This window comes from Eretmochelys imbricata, chromosome 17 (assembly GCF_965152235.1).
Source record: "Eretmochelys imbricata isolate rEreImb1 chromosome 17, rEreImb1.hap1, whole genome shotgun sequence".
Classification (NCBI taxonomy): Eukaryota; Metazoa; Chordata; order Testudines; family Cheloniidae; genus Eretmochelys; species Eretmochelys imbricata.
In genome coordinates this window covers 1,235,325-1,257,532 of record NC_135588.1, presented here as the reverse complement: position 1 = coordinate 1,257,532, position 22,208 = coordinate 1,235,325, and the positions used below count along the sequence as shown (strand labels likewise).

Genomic DNA, 22,208 nt, shown 5'->3' with positions numbered 1-22,208 from the left:
ACAGAGTCCCATTGTGACTGAGTAGTAGAGATGTCACCCATAGCCCTCATTCTGGAGCTTTAAGCAATCTTTTAAATATGCTGGCCCACACCATTGAGCACCTTGCAGGTAGGGATTGAGATCTTGAACGTGACTCAGTATTCTATGGGAAGCCAGTATAAAGACCGGAGGACAGGCTTGATGTGTTCACAGCAGCCTGTGTTGCTGAGGAGATGTGTTCTGTTCTAGTTGGAGTTTCCTTAGGATTGATGGCTTTGTGGCCAGGTATGATTGCTGTAGTCCAGACAAGAAGTGACAAAGGCATGTATAACTAAAACCAAGTCATCGTCCACCAGAATAGGACAGAATGTTCTAGCCAACAAGAGACAACAGAAAGTGTTACTACATGTGGAAGATGCTTAGCATCAGTGAGGAGGACAGGAGCACACCAATTATGGGTGTGTATCTTAACCAGAGGAGGCTGTACTGTGGCAGCAAACTCCACGAAGTGCTTTCCTCTGCCCACCAGTACCACTTCCGTTTTACTTGGATTCAGCTTCAACCAGCTGTTCTTCATCTATGAGCTGATCTTCTCCAAGCCCTGAGCCATCTTGGTGGTAATAGTAGAGTTGTACATCGTGAAGGATAAGTGGAGATGTGTGTCATTTGAGTCATCTACATATTGCTGACAGCTAGGCCCATGTTGGGTTACTGTTTCATCTAGAAGCTGCATGTATGTGCTGAATACAACTGGAGGGAGAATCATTGCGGGACTCCACAAGTGAGTGGTCCAGTGACAGAGGTGCTGTTTCTCATCAGTACTCTTTGTGTCCCCCTCCAGGAAAGACTTAAGGCGTTTTATCACGTTCCCCTGGAGCACTTCTCTTAGGTGAGACAATTGGTTGAGAGTGTATTGGCTGAATATAGCAGAGAAGTAAAGAAGGGGGAGAATAGATGTCTGCCCTCCATCCATAGGTAACAGGAAACCATCCATCAGTGCCACTGATGCTGTTTCCAACTCATGTCCTGGCTTGAATCCAGATTCTCCTGGGTCTATGACATAGCCTTCAATTAGATAAGCTTGCAGTTGGCCTTTGGCTAGCTTCTCTATGGAGTCACTCAGGAATTGAAGGTTTGATACAGGATGGTGCATGGCTAGAATCAATGTATACAGAGTAGGTTTCTTCAGTATGGGTAGAATTACTGCATATTTGAAGGAGGAGAAGAGTCCTTCTCTGAACAAGGCATTGGCTATTGTAGTCATCTCACACAGGACTACAGAAATAAATGTGCAAGCAAATCATAAACCCCCCCTGTGGAGACTGCAGGGATCTTGGCAGGTGGCATCAAATATTTGTTTGTATAAATCTGAATCCTGCCAGATGGGTCAGGTCACCTGACTTCTAACACTGCACACAAACGAAATGGCAGGTCATTAGCAGAGCAGGATAACCCTTTTCTAGCCTATGGCTTTAGTGGCACCTGCTCTCCAGCTGGCACATTGTGTACCTGTGGACTGATACTTGTTTTACCAGCTGGGTGATTAGAATCAAACCTGGAGGGGTGGGAGCGGGGGAAGGGTGTGCTCTGGAGTGTGTGCTGCAGGAATTCCTGAACAAGATAGATTTTATGCAAATATATCAGGAGTGTTCTGTGAACCTGTGGCCTGATTTTCCCAAAGACAGGCAAGGAAGTGGCCTGTCAAAATTAATCCTGATTTTCCATTTCTCTGTGCTCTTGCCTGCATTAGGTATGGCTTCTGTATGAGACAATGGTTTCTCTCTCAAAAATTTGGTGATAACATTCTGCATTTCCCTGCTAATGGCGCTGGTGATTATGATATACTCCCCTTCTCCCAGAGATAACTAGTACTGTCCATCTGCTCTCTAGTGGACATGGTAAATAGAGAGATGAAAGGTATTTTTGACAGCCTGGCCCAAAGTCATATAGGCACTTCTGAAAATGTTATTTCAGTGCTTAGAGACGCACGTAGGCACCTGATGGAATTTTCAAAGGCACCTAAGTAGGTTAGATGCTAAACTCTCATTGATTTCAGTTTCAATGGCTGTTAGGCATTTAACCTGTTTAGGTGCTTTTGAAAATCCTTCCAGGTGCCCATGTACATTGTTAGGTGCCTAAGCATCTTTAAAAATCTTCCCCTTCGGAATGTGGTAAGTCTTACTGAAAGTCAGTGCATGTTTACGTTCCTACATCACGTAGGCACTTCTGCAATTTGACCTGAAATCTGAAAACTAAGGGATATTCCATAATTGTTTTCTTGGTGTTAAAACAAAGGTTGGTTATGCTGGCTCTGCCGTGGGGAGGGGACGAGGGTTTGGGGAGCTGACTTGTGCAAGATGGCAGCAGAAAGATTGGTTTCTTATAGAAAAACTAGCCAGAATGTAGGATTTGCATACACATTCTTTAATTCAACCAATACTTTAGGAAACAAGAATTTTCCCATTCTCAGGAGAATGCTAGAGTTCATGTCATGTCGTTATAGTGGGGTAGTCAACAGGTAGACCGCGGGCCAAATCCAGACTGCAAGACAGTTTTGAATGGCCCCAAAATCTTTTTATGTACCTATTATATCATTATTGTTGTTATTTTTTTGTTATTTTCTCTGGAGTTTGGACCTTGCCTGTACCTTGACCAACAAATTTGGACCTTGACAAAAAAATAGACTACCCCTGCACAGTTTTAGAGCCTCCCTAAATAGTCATAAAATTGATGTGCTAGTGAAAACAGCCTCTTACTTTCAGAAGCTCTTATGAACTACACTTACAGAGTGAATTTTAAATAAATAAATTACAGAGAAATAGAAGGGTTAGATAGTGTTTTGATTTGTCCATAACTGTTACAATACATACGTTGCAGGACTGCTTGCAGATCATACGTACCGTTTTATGTTCACCATGCCCATGCACAAGCACACATACACAGAGAGGTCTGTACCTACAAGCAGAGGTTTCAAACACACACAGTTGCATACAAAACATCAGGTGCAAATGTCTCCCTCCATCCTCTTACATACACTTCTCTGTCACACTTCTTTTCCTCTCCTTGCACACTCAAAACAAACTGAATTTTCAGGCAAAATCTGAGAGCTGATGGATGTCCCTGATACTGGGGGAAATTTCCCACTGGCTCTCAAGAGAGAGGTAGCCTGGGGACCCCAGCAAGGGTTGCACAGCACAAGGCTATATCTTTTGCCTACAGCGGAAGAGTCAGATAATTGTGTTGCTGTTAACATCTGGGTGACTTTGTTTCTAGATGTTGTGTCTGGTCCAGTACATCACCAAAGCTTGAGTAGATGGTGCTGCTGGTCAGAGTGAACGATACTGCTCCATCATACGCAATTATTGGTTCCATTGTCCATCTGTGTTATTTACAGGAAGCTGCTGACGTGCTGTTTGCCCATACTGGAAAGTGATTCAAATCGAACATGGGGTAGCCCCAGGTGTTTATGGCTAACATGATTGTCAGGACACCCAGGATGTTGAGAACACTCCCAGCTTTAGCCTAGAATTGTAAAGAAACAGTGTCATTAGTTTAAATAAGTCTGTTTTTTCTTTCCTCTCTGCTGATCAGGAATAGAGAGTTTGTATGGACAGCTTTTGTGGCTTGATCTGTAGATCCTTATTCTGGCACCCAGGCTGGGCAGCCATGTCCATCTGAGGATGGCCTGGGTGGAATGGCTCGGCTTTGTGCTGGGGACATAGAGGCCCGGGTGGGGAAGGGGTTGTAAATTTGGGATCCATTGATTCCTATAGCAGTGTGCAGGGCAAAACAAGCAGGAATCAAGGGATCGGATTCTGAGTGGAGCCTCTTCGAGGCATACCACATAGTTCTCAGCCTAGGGGGAGGGAGACCTGAGATGATTTTATGCCACCTTTGTGCGATCCCAATTGTGAGCTGCTCTGGAGGCTGGAGTGGCCCCCGCACAGTGCTGTGGAGCTGTGTATGCTAGTGGCTTCTCCTCCAGCACACCTCTCCCAGCCCTACCAGCATGCCCCCATAGCAGGTCTTGTGAGGGATCCTCACAGTACAGTCAGTTCCTGCACTGGGGGCAATTCTTACCCAACTTGCTCTGGGAATTCTAGAGCCACTTGATGCAGCTCTGGGCCTTTCGTCTGTCATAAATTAAACCCACGATATTTAATTTCAGTACCACTGTTTTTGCCTGTAGCTGATGCTAAATCACCTAACCCAGACCATTAATCTGGTTTTCTTATCAAACCCTCATTCACATCAGAGTAAACTGGGCTCCCTATGCTACCAGTTAAGCAGACTGAGTATTTATTTGGATAGGGCTAAGTTTTTTCAGAAGTCCTGGAATCCTAGCCACACATTTATGCAGAACTGGCCATAATCTTTGGCCACTATGGCCATTATCTTTGAAAACTCGTGGCGAACCGGGGAAGTCCCGGATGACTGGAAAAAGGCTAATGTAGTGCCAATCTTTAAAAAAGGGAAGAAGGAAGATCCTGGGAACTACAGACCAGTCAGCCTCACTTCAGTCCCCGGAAAAATCATGGAGCAGGTCCTCAAAGAATCAATCCTGAAGCACTTACATGAGAGGAAAGTGATCAGGAACAGTCAGCATGGATTCACTAAGGGAAGATCATGCCTGACTAATCTAATCGCCTTCTATGATGAGATTACTGGTTCTGTGAATGAAGGGAAAGCAGTGGATGTATTGTTTCTTGACTTTAGCAAAGCTTTTGACACTGTCTCCCACAGTATTCTTGTCAGCAAGTTAAAGAAGTACAGGCTGGATGAATGCAATATAAGGTGGGTAGAAAGTTGGCTAGATTGTCGGGCTCAACGGGTAGTGATCAATGGCTCCATGTCCAGTTGGCAGCCGGTGTCAAGTGGAGTGCCCCAGGGGTCGGTCCTGGGGCCGGTTTTGTTCAATATCTTCATAAATGATCTGGAGGATGGTGTGGATTGCACTCTCAGCAAATTTGCGGATGATACTAAACTGGGAGGAGTGGTAGATACGCTGGAGGGCAGGGATAGGATACAGAGGGACCTGGACAAATTGGAGGACTGGGCCAAAAGAAATCTGATGAGGTTCAATAAGGATAAGTGCAGGGTCCTGCACTTAGGACAGAAGAACCCAATGCACAGCTACAGACTAGGGACCGAATGGCTAGGCAGCAGTTCTGCGGAAAAGGACCTAGGGGTGACAGTGGACGAGAAGCTGGATATGAGTCAGCAGTGTGCCCTTGTTACCAAGAAGGCCAATGGCATTTTGGGATGTATAAGTAGGGGCATAGCGAGCAGATCGAGGGACGTGATCGTCCCCCTCTATTCGACATTGGTGAGGCCTCATCTGGAGTACTGTGTCCAGTTTTGGGCCCCACACTACAAGAAGGATGTGGATAAATTGGAAAGAGTCCAGCAAAGGGCAACAAAAATGATTAGGGGTCTGGAACACATGAGTTATGAGGAGAGGCTGAGGGAACTGGGATTGTTTAGTCTGCAGAAGAGAAGAATGAGGGGGGATTTGATAGCTGCTTTCAACTACCTGAGAGGTGGTTCCAGAGAGGATGGTTCTAGACTGTTCTCAGTGGTAGAAGAGGACAGGACGAGGAGTAATGGTCTCAAGTTGCAGTGGGGGCGGTTTAGGTTGGATATTAGGAAAATCTTTTTCACTAGGAGGGTGGTGAAACACTGGAATGCGTTGCCTAGGGAGGTGGTGGAATCTCCTTCCTTAGAAGTTTTTAAGGTCAGGCTTGACAAAGCCCTGGCTGGGATGATTTAATTGGGGATTGGTCCTGCTTTTGAGCAGGGGTTTGGACTAGATGACCTCCTGAGGTCCCTTCCAACCCTGATATTCTATGATTCTGTGTTTCTAACTTTCTTGATTTGGCATCTAGATCTGGTGTTCACTTTGGGAGGGCAATGCTGCTGCCCTCAGATGTCCATTATAAAGATGCCCTCCTCTTTCTGTGCTATCGTGAGAAAGGGAAGTCCCGCCATGGTGGAATGGACTGAGTAACTGGCAGAGACAAATATCTGAGGCTTTGCCTAAGCAATGCAGAAGATTGTGCAGAAAAGCAGTAGGATAGGAACCCTTCTGCCACCACCACAGTTTACATTTAGTTTATCTGCACAGCTACACACTTCCATTTCCCATCAATTCCCGGTTGCTGTTGGAGCACCCTAAGAAACTCTTTCCCTGCAGTGCCTCTGACTGTTTTCTAAGAGCTCATTAGCAGCTCTTGTTCATATGGCTTGGAGTGTACTTCAGGGTCACAGTGACCTATGGTAATGCACAGGTCTATGCTCTTTATTCCATTTGATTTTAGCAGGGTACAATCCGTTCTGTAATACCTTGTCAAGGAAAAACTAAGACAAAAAAGGAGAAAAGCAAAACACAGTGTAACTGAAAATCGGAGGGGTGCCCTGCTGCTCACCATGTCGATAACTTTGAGCTTTCCATAGGAGAATGCAATGGCATTGGGAGGAGTAGCCACTGGGAGCATGAAAGCCAATGATGCTGAGAGTGTGCACGGCAGCATGATGTAGAGCGGATTGAGGCAGATGGCTTGAGCCTGTGCAGGAGGTGAGAAGAAGAGAGACAGTTTTAATACCAGCAAAGTTCATAGGGAGTCTGGGCCAGAAGAATCTGGTTGTGTTTGCTGTGACACATGTCCCACCCTTCCCTTTCCCAGACACTCCAGGACACTTTCCATCCTGCTTGAGAAGCTTCCAGTCACCCCTGTTGTGCTCAGGAAGCAAGAGTTCCTTGTGACCAGCACGCTGGGGTCCTGATCCTGCTTGGGGCATTTGGCCACTACTGTAATATAAATTATTGTTCACAATTATCACAGTCCAATCCAAAATCAGTAAACAAAGGAAAAAAGTCATCAAAGTCATATGTCAAGAGCTAAGTAAATATACCACTTGAAAAAGAGAGCCCCCAAGCTCTGAGGGGCAGTGGTTGGGTAAGAGGATGAAAAATTACAGGTTAGTCGTACTGTTCAGTGTCTTATGCAAAATAGGTCTGGTGGTTCTTACTCCAGTTCCAGATTTTCACATCATAAAACTACCCCCATAGTTGGCACTAGTGGTCTCCTTATAGCCACACTCAGTGGACCTGCAAAGGTTTGAATGGACCGTGGAGACTGATCTATGCTGTCACCCCTAGAGGTTATCCTGGAAAGTCATGATGAGGCACATTGATGTGGTAGTATGGGGAAGTTAACACTGCCGTTGTCTTCGTTGTGAATAAAAGGACTGCAGTTGCCTGGCCTATCAGTCCTGTTATTTTCACCTGCACACATTATTTTAGAAAGAATATATGTAATATATCTATATCCTAACCCTTATCACGTGATCAAGGGCATGAGCCTATGGTTGGCTCTGTTCGAGGTTTCGAGTAACTGAGTAGATCTGTACTTGGAACACGATAGAAGGTTCTGTTACTTTTCCTGCCAAAGCAATCTGAAAAGGTGGCACTTACCATGGAAGCCAGTATAGGAAGGAAGAGGGTGGTGGTAGCCACATTACTCGTGCATTCAGTGAAAGTGGCAACCAAGAGACATAACAGCAAAGCAATCGCGGGAGATGAGATATTCTGCAAAGGGGTCAGTTTGCCACCTAACCATACGGACAAACCAGATTCCTGAAAGAGAGGGATGAAGAGAGGTCGGTCAGCACCGTGGACATGTTCTTGGGCAAGTACCATAACGGAGCTACACTCTGTAAACATATTTCCCCTGCCAATCCCACTGCCTCACTCAAAGACTGCTCTCTGGAGAAAAGCAGCTAGTTTTTGTTCACAGGCAACAGAACTCAAGGGAATGAATAAGACTCACACACTTTTTTCATCCTAAAGCCACTGAGAGGGAAAGAATACTGTATTGTCCTTTTTGGTATAAAGGGCTTTTTTCCCATTACACTGTGCAGGGCATTAGTTGTACGTGATCACTACTTGGACCTGTCTCCTGTCCAAACAACAATCTCAGTCCATCTTTCTGACAGGCCCTTGTGGGTGTCCAGCTGCCAACTTCAATGCAAGATAGTCAAAACTGAGTTCTTACTCCTTCTGACCCCTCCTCCTTCCTTTCTCAGTGACTGTGGACAACACCAGCATCCGCCCTGTTACTCAGGCCTGCAAGTGGATATCAGTTTTGACTTAGCTGTCTCTGCAGACTCACACACCCTGGCCATGTCTATATCTTGTTGCTTCTTCTTGAATAACGTCTCTGTGATCCAGCCTTTCCTCTGTCCACATAGCTAAAACTTGCAGGCATTCTCATCTCACATCTTGACTACTATGAGCTCCTCTGTTCTGGTCTTGACAAATGCCACCTTGCCCCTCCAGCCCCTCCAAATCCATTAAAAGCATTTCCACAAAGATGATCTTCCTGCCTTGTCACTCTGACCACATCCTCTCACTCTTTGCAGCCTTCCACTGACTTACTCTTTCCCACCACATCAAACACAAACAACTTGTCTTTGCCTGTAACGTCCTTCGTGGCCTATCCTTGCTTTGTTTATGATCTCTTACACAGCATGGACCACTAGTGCTGCAAGTCTTTATTTCCTATTCATCAGATTGTTCCATAAACAGTTTCTCCTATGCCACGTCTGGTGTATGAGGGTAGTTCCCCATTAAAATCTGCACAGTACTACATTATCCTCCTTCAGATCTCTCCTTAAACCTCACCCCTGCTGCAATGCCTACAAAACTCAACAATAACCAGGCTGTTGGTGTGCTGTGACCATTGCTTTACTACACTAATCATAATCCTCTCGCTGTTTCCTTGTGCTTCACCGCACCATCTGTTTGGTGTAGCCACCCGTTGTTTCGTGTGATATATGAATATCTTTTTGTTATCGGTGTGTGCAATGCCTAGCAAAATAGGGCCCTAATCCCTGACTGGAGCTTCTAGTTGTTACCACAAAACAAATGATTATTTGTTAGAAATGGTGCTTTCTTACGTTCAATTCAGTTCAGTATCTCATTGTTCTAAATCAATTTCCAACATTTGGTTTCCAAATCTGAGGTGAGAGAGGAACAAGTTGTCCATGGTTGGCCCATCAATTGCATATATTGCTACTCATAATGTTCTCCTAATCACAGTGAAAAAGCTTCTGACTTAGACTCTGCACTATGCTCTACCATCTTCCTTCGGTTCTTTTCTGTTCCATTTCACAGCCACGCTTGCTAACAAATGTATATGGGGATGAAAGTCACACCTGCTGCACAACTTCTGTTTAATGGGAGGTGTCTGCATCAGGCAGCCTTTAGCCCAGCTGGCTACTACGTGGCAACACTGCATTGCACAGATACAGCACTGAACAGTAAAGAAGCTTGAAATCGTTTGGAATCCCATCATGGCAGATCTTGCCTGCCTGTGCCTCCTCACACTTTGGCAACACTTGGGCAGCTTGTCATGCCAATAAGTCATCATTGAATTGCATTATTTGATGTGTTTGGCCCTTCCCGCATGAGTCCCCTGCTCAGAATCACAGTTAGTTGTTCTGCCTCCGTGGGTAGTGGCTGTGTCATCTGTGAGTAGCAGCAATAGGGACTCAGGAGCCAGCACAAGAAGTGTTCTTAATGCTGGTCATGGACATTTGGTGCTACTAGAGTGCCCTCTGGTGTTCCACAGGGTGCAAAAAAACAAAGATAAAATAAAACCTTGTCCAGTTAGACAAATGTTTCCGGTAAGCAGACAGATGAAGTTACCTCACTGCCTTTGGCCAGGGCAAAGCCACCTCCCAGCAAAATCACAATGTTCCAGGGCATCTTCTGATTAACCGTCTTCCAGTCCAAGAGAGCAGGGAGCACTGAAATCTGTCTTGTGCTATCTAAAATCCAGAACCAATCTGTGAGCCACAGGGATGGAGAGCACATCCAGGGGAGCATCTCTGCACTCCACTCCCAGGGACAAGGGGAAAGTGTAAGCTGCAGCAGCTTTGTGGGCATTGGTCCAGCTGTTTCTTTAGTTGCTCTGGTGCACATTGCTCCTCTGACAAGCAGCAGCAGTGCCCACAATATAGCCCTTTTCTCATGCTCCCAGTGTAGCTGAGAATTTGTACTAAGACACAGCAACACTACTAGTATCTGATGCCTGTGAGATTCCCCACCTCTTGCATTTCCTCCTGGGAGTGGAGAGCTGGAGCAACACGAGATGGGGTAGGGGAAAAACTTCCAATCAGTGAGATCTACTAGACTATGGGATTGTCTCCTAAAGGAAGTGACAGAAGCTTCATCACTTCAAACTTTTTAAACTAGACTAGAGAAAACACTAGTGAGTAGGTCGTAGGGAACTCGCCCTGACCCCCAGAAGGTGGAAGAATGGACTAGATGTGTGGGAACATATCCTCAGAGCTGCTAAGTATCCCCCCCAGGAAATTTTATGTCTCCTCCTTGACTCTCCAGCTTCAGCAGTGATGATACATGCATATAATGCCCTTTGCTGGGCAGTGTCTCGTTTAATTTATGTACCAGAAACGGAATCACTCTGTGATCAGCGAACTGCACAGTGGAAAGCATATAATTTCAGTCCTGCAGGAAACCCCAAACAGCTCTGAAGACACATCCCCAGCACTGTTCTTTGGCTCCTTGGAATTGTTCAGTGTTTGAAATTCCCTTTGTAAATCCAAGATGCAGGGAAACTTCCTGTGTCCTATTTTGATTTTCTGGTGTACTGAGCTAGTTCTTACCTTGTTGTAGCACTTGCTGAGCCCTATTACGACATAGGTAGGTGGGGATCTCTGAAGGGATTAGGAACATCAAAAGTGAAATGAAGATGACAACTGTAGCATCAGTCACATAACTGCAAAAGATTGATCCAGAAATGAGTCTAGTATGTTTGGCGGGGGTATTGAAGGAGCTAGGGCAGCACAATCTGGGGCAAAATTTTGCATCTGGATTTGGCATGGTACTGGCCAGAAGGCTAGGCCACAGACTGTGCAGGATTTATCCAGATGGGAACAGAGAAGGCAGGATGCTCTCCTGCACGCCCATACTGGATCTCTACTGTTCGGTGTTTGGCTGCTGTTTGGGGGGATGAGAAAAGCAATTATACCTTTTGCCATTCTTGTTGAAGACATTAGTTGCCCAGCCTGGCATGAACCCAGGGTCTCTGGTAAACCAAAGTACCACCAATAATAAGAAGAGGACTGTGACAGCTATCTCTGAAAATCTCATGGGGCCCAGCTTCTTGTGCTCATCCTTGATAACCCTGTAAGCCATTTTCTGCTTTGCCTTCATAGACGCACTAGCTCCACAACCAAAATTCTTCCGAAAGCTAGAATAAAACAGAGAAGCAGATGTCATAGCAATTCCCTGGGTATCTGCAGCATTTAAAAGAACATACTGAATTGGCATCCGAAGTCTGTACTTCTCGGAGTGCCAAACCCACTGTTATTGATTTGTATGACCATAGCGCCCAGGAGCCCTAGTCAGGGACCAGGACCCCATTGTGCTAGGTGCTGCGCACAGGCACAGAATAAAAAGACAGTCCCTGTGCCAAAGAGCGTACAGGCTAAATGTGAGACAAAGGACACTAGACAGACACAGAGAGAGAGAGATGGCAGGTACAAGGAAACAACGAGAAAATGGTCAGCTGTGGTCTCAGTGCACCATCAGGTTAACTGGTGTCAAGTTTTTTGTAGGCATTGAGGCAAAGGAGAGTTTTGAGGAGGGATTTGAAGGTGGAGAATGAGGTAGCTTTGAGGATGAATATGGACAGATCCTCACCAGTGTGAGGAGCAGCCTGGGAGAAAGCACCAAGGGCCTTGTTTGAACTTTTAACAAGTGGGCAATGGGGGCTGACATCATGGGCCCATTGGAGGCAGGAGCTGACATTTCAGTAGTGAATAAAAGATAATAGGTTGGGTGAAGACAGGCTGTAAAGCGTCTGTGAAGTGAAGACAAGCAGCTTTTGTACCATGTGACAGAGAAGAGGGGAGCCAGTGGAAGGATTCAAGAAGAGGGATGATGTGCTTATAGTAACCAGTTAGGAAAGTGATCTTTGCAGCAGCATTCTGAATGGATAGGAGCAGGGCAAGGCTGCATTTGTCAAGATGAGAGAGAAGGTTGTTATGGTAATGGAGATGTGAGATGCTGAGAGTATTAGCGGCATGGATGGATAGGAACGGTTGTATCTTAGAGAAGTCATGCAGAAAGAATCAGCAAGATTTAGACATAGTCTGGATGTGAAGATCTAGTTGTTGAAGATGATACCAAGGTTATGGGCCTGAATGACAGACAGGCGGGGAACAGGTCATGAGAGACTTTGCCAAGAGTGGTTTTGGTGGAGTGGAAGTCGGCAGAAGCCAGATTGGAGAGGATCTAGGATGGAACGGGAGGAGAGGAACTCAAAATAGTGGTTGTAGACAGTGCATTCAATGAGCTTAGAGATGACAGAGAGAAAGGGCAGTAGCTGGAGAGGCAAGTGGGCTCAAAGATGTTGGGAGAAGGGGGTTAAGATGGGAGAGACAAAAGGTATGGCTACACTTTGGGATGGAGGTGTAATTTCCAGTTTGGGAAGACATTCCCAGGCTAACTCTGATCAAACTAGTGCACTAAAAACAGAAATGTAGCCGCAGCAGCACAATGGATGGGAGGGGCTAGGTGCCCTGACTTCATAAGAACATAAGAATGGCGTATGGGTCAGAGATGGTCCACCTAGCCCAGTATTCTGTCTTCCAACAGTGGCTGGTGCTAGATGTCTCAGAAGGAATGAGCAGAACTGGGCAGTTATCAAGTGATCCCTCCCCTGTCAACCAGTTGCAGCTTCTAGCAGTCAAAGCTTTAGGGACACCCAGTGCATGGGATGTGTCCCGGCCCAGCCTGGCTAATAGCGATTGATGGGCCTAGCCTCCATGAACTTATCTATTTTTTTTTAACACAGTTATACTTTTGGCCTTCACAACATCTCCTGGCAATGAGTTCCACAGGTTGGCTGTGCATTGTGTGAAGAAATACTTCCTTGTATTTGTTTTACATCTGCTGTTTATTACTTTCATTCAGTGACCCCTGATTCTTGTCTTATGAAAAGGAGTCAATAACACTTCCTGATTCACTTTCTCCTCATCAGTCATGATTTTATGGGCCTCTGTCATACCCCCCGTCGTTGCTGTTTTCTATGCTGAACAGTCTCAGTCTTTTTACTCTCTCCTCACATGGAATCTATTCCAGACCCCGATTCATTTTCATTGCCCTTCTTTGTCACCTTTTTCAATTCTAATATATCTTTTTTGAGGTGGGGCAACCAGAACTGCATGGAGTACCAAGGTGTGGGCGTACCAAAGATTTATATAGTGGCATTATGATATTTGCTGTCTTATTATCTATCCTTTTCTTAATGGTTCCTAACATGCTCTTAGTTTTTTTGACTGCTGCTGCACACTGAGCACATATTTTCAGATAGAGATCTCGGGTCATAGTGGATAGTTTTCTTGAGAGGTATCAGCTAATTTTGACCCCATAATTTGGTATGTTTGGATTATGTTTTCCAATGTGCATTACTTTGCAATTATTGACACTGAATTTCATCTGCTGGTTTGTTGCCTAGTCGCCCAGTTTTGTGAGATGCCTTTGTAATTTTTAACAATCATCTTTGGTTTAACAGTCTTGAGTAATTTAGTATCATCTGCGAACTTTGCCCACCTCACTGTTTACCCTTTTTTCTAGAAAGAAAAGGAGTACTTGTGGCACCTTAGAGACTAACCAATTTATTTGAGCATAAGCTTTCGTGAGCTACAGCTCACTTCATCGGATGCATACTGTGGAAAGTAAAGTATAGAAAGTATAGAAGATCTTCTATACTTTCCACAGTATGCATCCGATGAAGTGAGCTGTAGCTCACGAAAGCTTATGCTCAAATAAATTGGTTAGTCTCTAAGGTGCCACAAGTACTCCTTTTCTTTTTGCGAATACAGACTAACCCGGCTGTTACTCTGAAACCTTTTTCCTAGATCATTTATGAATATGTTGACTAGGACTGGTTCCAGTACAGACCCCTGGGGGACCCTCCTATTTCCCTCTTTCCATTGTGAAAACTGACCATTTATTCCTACTCTTTGTTTCCTATCTTTTAACCAGTTACTGATCATGAGAGGACCTTCCCTCTTATCCTATGACTGCTCACTTTGCTTAAAAGCTTTTAGTGTGGGACCTTGTAAAATGCTTTCTGAAAATCCAAGTACACTGTATCAACTGAATCATCCTTGTCCATATGCTTGTTGACACCCTGAAAGAATTTAAATAGATTGATGAGGCATGATTTCCCTTTACAAAAGCTGTGTTGACTCTTCCCCCACATATCTTATTCATCTGTGTGTCTGATAATTCTGTTCTTTATTATAGTTGCCTGGTACTGAAGTTAGGCTTATTGGCCTGTAATTGCCAGGAGCAGCTCTGGAGTCTTTTTTAAAAATCGCTGTTTAAAAATCTGGCACAGAGGCTGATTTAAGTGATAGGTTACATACCATAGTTAGGAGTTCTCCAGTTTCCTGAGTTCCTTCAGAACTCTTGAGTGATATTGTCTGGTCCTGGTGACTTCTTACTGTTTAATTTATCTATTTGTTCCAAAACCTCCTCTACTGACACCTCAATCTGGGGCAGTCGCTCAGATTTGTCACCTGAAAAGAATGGCTCAGGTGTGGGAATCTCCCTCACAACCTCTGCAGTGAAGACTGATGCAAAGAATTTATTTAGCTTCTCTGCAATGGTCTTGTCTTCCTTGAGTGCTCCTTTAGCACCTTGATCTTCCAGTGCCCCCACTGATTGTTTGTCAGGCTTCCTGCTTCCACTGTACTTACAAATTTAGCTGTTAGTTTTTGTCTCTCTTTCTCTGCTCTTTAAATTCTTTTTTGGCCTGCCTAATTATGCGTTTACACGTGACTTGCCAAAGTTTATGTTCCTTTCTGTTTTCCTCAGTAGGATTTGACTTCCAATTTGTAAAGGAGGCCTTTTTGCCTCTCATGGCCTCTTTTACTCTGCTGTTTAGGCATGGTGGCAATTTTTTGATCTTCTTACTATTTTTTTTCTTCTAATTTTGATTCAGAGTATACATTTAGTTTGAGCTTCTAGTATGGTGGTTTTAAAGAGTTTCCATGCAGCTTGCAGGCATTTCACTCTTGTGACTGTTCCTTTTAATTTCCTTTCAACTACTTTCCTCATTTTTGTGTAGCTTCCCTTTTTGAAGTTAAATGCTACTGTGGTAGGTTTCTTTGGTATTTTCCCCCCACAGGGATGTTACATTTAACTACCTTATGGCCAGTATTACTTATCAGTTTCAGCTATAGTCACCTCTTGGACCAGATCCTGTGCTCCACTTAGGACTAAGTCAAGAACTGCCTCTCCCCTTGTGGATTCCAGGACTAGCTGCTCCAAGAAGCAGTCATTAATGATATCTAGAAAGTTTATCTCTGCATCCTGTTCTGAGGTGATATATATGTAGTCAATATGGGGATAGTTGAAATTGCTCATTATTTTTGGGTTTTCTTTTTTTGTAGCCTCTCCCTGAGCATTTCACAGTCACCATCACCATCCTGGTCAGCGAGTCAGTAGTATTTTCCTTCCGCTATACGCTTATTATTCAAGCATGGAATTTCTTTCCATAGATATTCTATGGTACTCCATTTAAGATTTTTATTATATTTGACTCTATATTTTCTTTCACATGTAGGGCCACTCCCCCAAGAGTGTGACCATATTTTGTACCTTGGTATTACTGTCTCCTATTGATTGTCGTTGTTCCACCAAGTTTCTGTGATGCCTGTTATATCAATATCCTCATTTAATACCAGGCCCTCAAGTTCACCCATCTTTTTATTTAGACTTCTAGCATTTGTATACAAGCACTTAAAAATGTGTCACTATTTAGCTGTCTGCCTTCATGTGATGGAATTGAATGGGACTCTTTTGTTTGTCTGTTTCTCTGCAGTTCCTACCCGTATGGGTAAGTGGTAAGTGGATTTCCTGGGGAATCCTTGGGGAGTGGATAATACAAATTCTCTGATTATGCAAAACCCCTCCTTTTGAAGCTATGTCCAAAGGAGAGGGTGACTGCTGGGTGATTACCAGTTCCTGGAGATTGGCTGTATAAAGAAACAGCTCATCTGCTCAGTCTGGGTGCTGGTTCCAGATCTAAAGACCATTAGGAACATGTAAACACAGGGAAAATCCTGCTGTGGGGTTTGAAGCAATGACCCCTATGTTGAAGTTGGGAGTGACCTCTGGTAAGCTTTTTACCATGCAGATAGTTTCTTTTATTGTATTTATATGCATTCTCTGTAATGGTTTTACATTCAGAATAAATATGCTTGCTTAGAAGGAGCTGAGCGGTAACTTGTCACTGGTCATAGACTTGGAGAGAAAGCAAAGCCCAGGCGCTGACCTTTAGGCAGATTGGCTTGCTAGGGATATCACAGTGTAGATCAGGGAGTGTGCAGCCTTAAAACCCCTGGTCAGAAGGGAGTTGGACAAGGATTCCTATCCAGAAAAAGGTGATGGCTGGAGATCTGAAACACGACTGGGAACTCCTGGAGCAGATCACAGAGCAAGGAATATAGGTGTAGTTACGCTGAAACTGTGACAGGATCAATGGCAGAAGCATCAATTTATATTTGTTTCAATGAGCATAAAGTACTTACTCAAATCCCAAGAACATTATCTGGAGCCAAATCCAGGAAAGAGCCAGCAATAGTAACATGGTAGGGAAAGCAAACATGAACCAGGAAGCGAAGTTCACCACATTGTTATTGGCAGGAAAGAGCCTGGAAGTATAAACAGATGTCACCTCTACAACTGCACTCATTTCTGCCTCATAATCTGTGGCCCAGAGAGGAGAGGGAGCTGTGGGGCCAGACCGAAAACGATCTTGTCCTGGTTCTCCCTTCCTCAGAATAGTGTCAAATTTATTTTGTCCTTCTCTGCTTTGGCCCCAGCCCAAGGTTACTGATGTAAGCAGTGTCAGGATGAGCTCCACCCTGACATCTGGTGGTGAGGTGTGGCAAGTTGTGGAAAAGAACTTCAGGGGCTGATCTCATTTGCATAGGCACACCCACCCCGCCTAGAATGAGGCCATAGCTGCCCAAATGGTCACTTTGGCTGCTGTGGGATCCCCAGTGTCTCTGTTATTGGGGCAGGAAGAATAAATTGTTATTACCCTGCTTATGGGAACTGTGCTTGGAACTGTACTTGGCCTTTTGTTATGATGAAGGGACTCACCATCAACTAAGTAGCACTCGCTAGGCAAGTGTCATGGGTTCCAAAACTCTGTGAATTGAGAGGCTGGGGACAAGTATTAATACTTGGTGGCATGGGCCCCTTGGTGAGGGCCTTACATGCTAATTGCACTTCCTCCTCTCTCCACTGTGGAATATCAGAGCTAATTTTGATTCCATTAGGAGTCTAGTCACAGGCTGCTGAGCTCACTTTGGGCTAATGGTGCTCCAGCACTGAGGCTCCCCTACTACAAGCTGAATTCACCAAAGAGCTGAACTGACTAAGAACTGAAATCACTGAGCGTTGTGTTAAGTAGTGGGGGAGCCTGAAGATATATTGTGGAGCAGTTTGCGGGATGGCCGGAGTGCCTTATGGACAGGCTGGTGGAGCAATTCATAGGACGGTGGGAGCTGCTTGTGGGACACGGAGCACTTCGTGGACCGGCTGGTGGAGCAGTTCGTGGGATGGTGGGAGCTGCTTGTGAGCCGCAGAGCTGAGTGAAGCAGTTCGTGGGGCGGCTGGCGGAGCGAAGGCCTATGGAGCTGTGGGGCGGTCAGCTTCAGATCATGTAAGGTGCCCCTTACCTCTCTCTCCTCCCCCCCCCTTCTCCACTCAGGTTGGGAGGTAAAGCTCTGCAGATAAACTTTCGAACTCTGGGGCTGCCCTGACCAGGGACAGAGACTTTTGGGTCACTGGACTTTTGGGACTTTGGGTGATTTGGGGTTGCTGAACTCAAGAACCAAAGGGAAAGGGCATGCCCCAATTTGCTTGGGGTGGGTTTTTTGCTCATGGGTTGTGTTATGAATCCTGTTGGTGGTGTTTCCCCAACATAATGCCAATTGTTTCTCTCTGTTATTAAAAGGCTTTTTGCTACACTCAGACTATGTGCTTGCGAGAGGGGAAGTATTGCCTCTTGGAGGCGCCCAGCGGGGGTGGTATATATTTGTCTCAGGTCACTGGGTGGGGGCTCGAGCCGGTTTGCATTGTGTTATTGGAATGGATCCCCTAGATATTGAACCCGGCCCTTGTTGCTGCCAACTCTGATGGGCAGAAGGGTTACACTACTAACAGACAGCAATTCTGGGGGTGCAGTCCCAAACCTCTCTGTACTCACTCATCAATCTGTCCCTTCATCACCAGGTTGGGGGTAGTACCAGTCAGGGTTGCGATCCCTCCAATACTGGCCGCATAACAAACAGAGAGGCTCATTCCCTTGCAAAATGTCAGGTGCTTCTCCTCTTCCAGCTGCTTCACGTCTTTCAGTTTCTCCTCTTCCTCCACTGTCAGCACATGTCCATTATCTGGGTGCAGAGGCAGGAACAGGAGAAGAATTGCACAAGCTGGGCAAGAAAGGAATTGGGAAGGTTGTTGGGCCTGCTCAACAAAGTATTTCCAGTTTAGGAAACAACAAGCTACCCCAAGGTGAGGAATGGCATCGAGACATGGTCATTTCAGGGCAGACTTTGGCAGTTCCCTGAGCCTCTGTCCCATTTCGTGTTTGCATTGATACAAAATCCGATGAAAAGAGGTTTTTTGAGAAAATTGGAATAATACACAAAATGTGAGTGTGTGATAACACCACGTGGCTACACCATGCAAACACTAGTAACTGGACTCAGCAATGTCTGAACTTGTGGGAGGAAGTGGGAGAAGAAAACACATTCAGGAACACAGGCAACTGGAGAACAGGCAGCTCATCCTACATCAGGACCTGATTAAAAAAAGCTTGTGATTGAAATTCAAGGACACTTGAGTAGAATCAAGGGGTCAGAAAAGAAGAGGAAGTCTGATAAAGAAAGGGAGCTGCCTGTTCACAAATTCATAGATTTTAAGGCCAGTAGGAGATCACTGTGATCTTCTAACATGATCTCCTTCATGAAACAGGCCAGAGAACTGCACACTGCCATCCATGTATCAAGCCCAATTATTTGTGGTTGAGGTACAGTATATATTTTTAGAAAGACAACCGACTTGATTTAGGGAATCCAAGTGATGGAGAATTTGATACCTCCCTATGACCATTACTCCAGTGGTTAATTACCCTCACTTAAAATTTGCACCTTATTTCCAGTTTGAATTTTTCTGACTTCAGCTTCCATCCACTAGGTCTTGTTATACCTTTTTTTGCGAGATTAAAGAGTTATCTCATATCAGAAATCTTCTCTGATATAGTCTGGATGCCATAGACATCTTCCTCCCTTATTAAGTTAAAATTTAGAAGCAGCGATGAATGTTGAGGCCAGAAGCACCTAAGGTGGAGATGGAGAAGGCACCTGCATATCCTCCATTACCCTAAAGAAGAAAACGCCTACAGCTACGCACCTTGTGTTTGTGTCTCTTGAGAGGAATCTGATTTATCTGGTGCTTCCTGCAGCTCGAAGGCTTTGTTGATGCTCTCAGCCACGCGCCCAGCTGGGCTGGTCTCCTGCTCCGACTTGTGCAGCTGCTCCAGGACAGCTTGGGCTATTGGTATCATCATGGCAGTGGTGGCAGTGTTGCTGATCCACATGGACAGAAACGCAGTGACAGACATGAAGCCCATAAACAGCCTGCAATGAAGAGGACTATGTGAAGCTCACTTCAGAAGTCAAGGGCACAGTCTTTCCTCACAGTGCTCCATTACCCCATTTCTCTCCCACCCCACAGGCACAAAGAAGGACAAAATTATCTTCAATTCTCTCAGTCACTTAATGGCCTGGATTTTGTTGGCATGTAAATTTGCTACTAGCCCAGGTTCTTCTCAGGGGAGGAAGGAGGATGAAAGGCAGGGAAGAAGAGGGAGTCTAGGAGAGGATGGAGAGGTTTCCAGGAGAAAAAGATACATATGGCAACAGCATGTTTGACAGGATCCATGCATGATTGCACTGAAAACCATTCCATGCTGTGGCTAGAATTCTGTATAGGTTTTATTGTGGTATAAAGACTGTCCTGTCAGCTCCTGTTCCTCTGGGGAAATGCATTAATTAGCTGTTGACTAGCTAATGTGTCCTGGACTGGGGTACAGGGCACGGCTAGGGTGAGCATTTCCAGTGGTGGATCTCCTTGTACAGAGAGCTCTCTTTGTTAGGAAACGAAGTTAGCACTAGGGGAGAATAGCAGCACAAAGCTTTTGGCTTGTAATGTACAGTACATCCCACGCAGATCATCATTACAGAATGGTACCAAGGCCATGCATGGGCAGAGGGCCCTTAACACAAGATGAGATGAAGTTTGCCCAGCTGAACAGATCTGAAATTGGGGTGATAGTGACCGGGGGGACAGCTAATTGTATAACACTGTCGCCTGGGAGAGAATTTATTTTTGAGCCCAGATAGTGATCAGTTAAGCTTAAGAACTGTTAAGCTTGAGAATCAATAATCTTTGTAATTTATCCCACCTCTTATCACTGCAGTTTCTGTTCTGATTCATATAAAAGTCTAGTCCTCCTTTGGATCTTACCACATTATTTTACAGCAATGAGATACACAAGCTAATTACAAATTATGTACAAAAGTGTTTTGGGTTTTATTTATTTTTATCCTATTGTCTTATAACATCCTCAAATGTTCCCTTGTTCTTGTGGTATGGGACAAACTAGATAGGATCATATAGCTTTCTCTGTATATTTTATAGACCTCTGTAATTTTGCCTTACAATTATCATTCAAAACCAAATTGCTCCTGGTTTTCTAATCTCTTTAAATACAGATACCCCAGTCCCCACTCAGGATCATAATCATTAACACAGAGCTTTTCTATGGGTCTGGTTATGCTGTTCCCTTTCTCACTGTCATTTAGCTACATAATATTAAATATTTCTTATTAAGTCAGTCCTTCCATCCAATATATAGACAGGGGAAAGAAAGAGAGCTGGCTGCAGTACATATCGGAGAACACAGGAGTTCATTACTCATATCACACATCACACAGGAGACTCCCGAACCCCACATAGCCTTCTGGCTGAAATGAGATGAGAACCAAATGCAAACAAAGAGCCCGAATCAAGACAGCTCTTAAATGATGGATGTCGGCATGTACTTTGGTGCTTTCCTGAATCAGGAATGAAAAGATTTCCAAACTCCTTCCCTGGGTGGAATCTGGTCTTCTCACTGACTGCTTCCCCTCCCCACTTCAGAGGTTCTCACTCACAGGGCTGGTCTGACCCCAAGGATTAACAAGACCCCCAGGGCGATGCGCTTGTGTAGGTTGCAGTGTTCAACAGCAATGGCCACCATCAGCCCCCCGATGAAGAGCATGTTGGTGTCCTTCAGATACTCCATACAGACCTGTAACAGAAAACAGGGGAGAGAAAACAGTCAGAGAGAGAAGCCAGACAGTCAGAGAGAGAATATTTACTGAAGGAGGGTCAGAGACACTGTTATGCAGGCTACATGCATCCCATACTGCTAATAATTTTCCTTTGGTTTCACTTCTGGAGCTGGACCCAGCATTCATTCCAGGTGGGCAGAGAAATTCTTTGTTCTGTGAGCCTTCTCTCTGGGTGCCAGTCATGCAGTTTCCTCCCCCTCAACACTGCGTGTTGGAACCATCCTGTCCCTGCAGACTGACCAGATGAGAGACATCCAGACACACTGAGAGAAATTGATGGGGACGCAGATAGGTAAGAGCCAGATCTCTTACTTTAGTTGAATCCATTATGTTCATGAGCGGGAATAGCACGACAGGAAAAAGGGCAGTAACACCCAATGGCAGGACTTCCATACACCAGAACAGCGCCATCAGGATGATAACATAACCACATCGGGCTTCCTGAAAGAGAATGCGCACAATCAGAGCACACTGCACAGCTGACTGAGACACTAGCCCACAAGCTTATTCATACGCTCTTACTAAGCATTCAGTCAGAGGCCTGCTTCTAGCCTCTTTCTCCCAACTGTGCCCCAGGTAGAGAAGGGGAACAGATCCCAGTTATCTGCCTCCTGTCATGGAGAAAAGGGCAAAGCATTCAGTGACCTTGTCAGAGATCTGGGATAGAAATAAGGGGGCAGCATTTACGGTGACCTTGTGGAAGAGTCTTTACAAGG

General features: G+C 45.0%; 1 protein-coding gene across 1 annotated transcript in view; it reads right to left on the bottom strand.

Annotated features, from left to right (window-relative positions):
- Positions 1-3,363: 3,363 nt before the first annotated feature.
- Positions 3,364-22,208, bottom strand: part of SLC13A2 (solute carrier family 13 member 2) — a 33,093-nt gene continuing 14,248 nt past the window's right edge. The window contains exons 2-12 of the mRNA XM_077836572.1: positions 21,805-21,933; positions 21,313-21,449; positions 19,508-19,734; positions 18,300-18,486; positions 16,612-16,734; positions 11,034-11,255; positions 10,669-10,781; positions 9,689-9,810; positions 7,454-7,615; positions 6,405-6,542; positions 3,364-3,501 (exon numbers count right to left, since the gene is read on the bottom strand). Coding sequence (XP_077692698.1) covers positions 3,364-3,501; positions 6,405-6,542; positions 7,454-7,615; positions 9,689-9,810; positions 10,669-10,781; positions 11,034-11,255; positions 16,612-16,734; positions 18,300-18,486; positions 19,508-19,734; positions 21,313-21,449; positions 21,805-21,933 — 1,698 coding nt within the window. The remainder of the gene's footprint in view (positions 3,502-6,404; positions 6,543-7,453; positions 7,616-9,688; positions 9,811-10,668; positions 10,782-11,033; positions 11,256-16,611; positions 16,735-18,299; positions 18,487-19,507; positions 19,735-21,312; positions 21,450-21,804; positions 21,934-22,208) is intronic.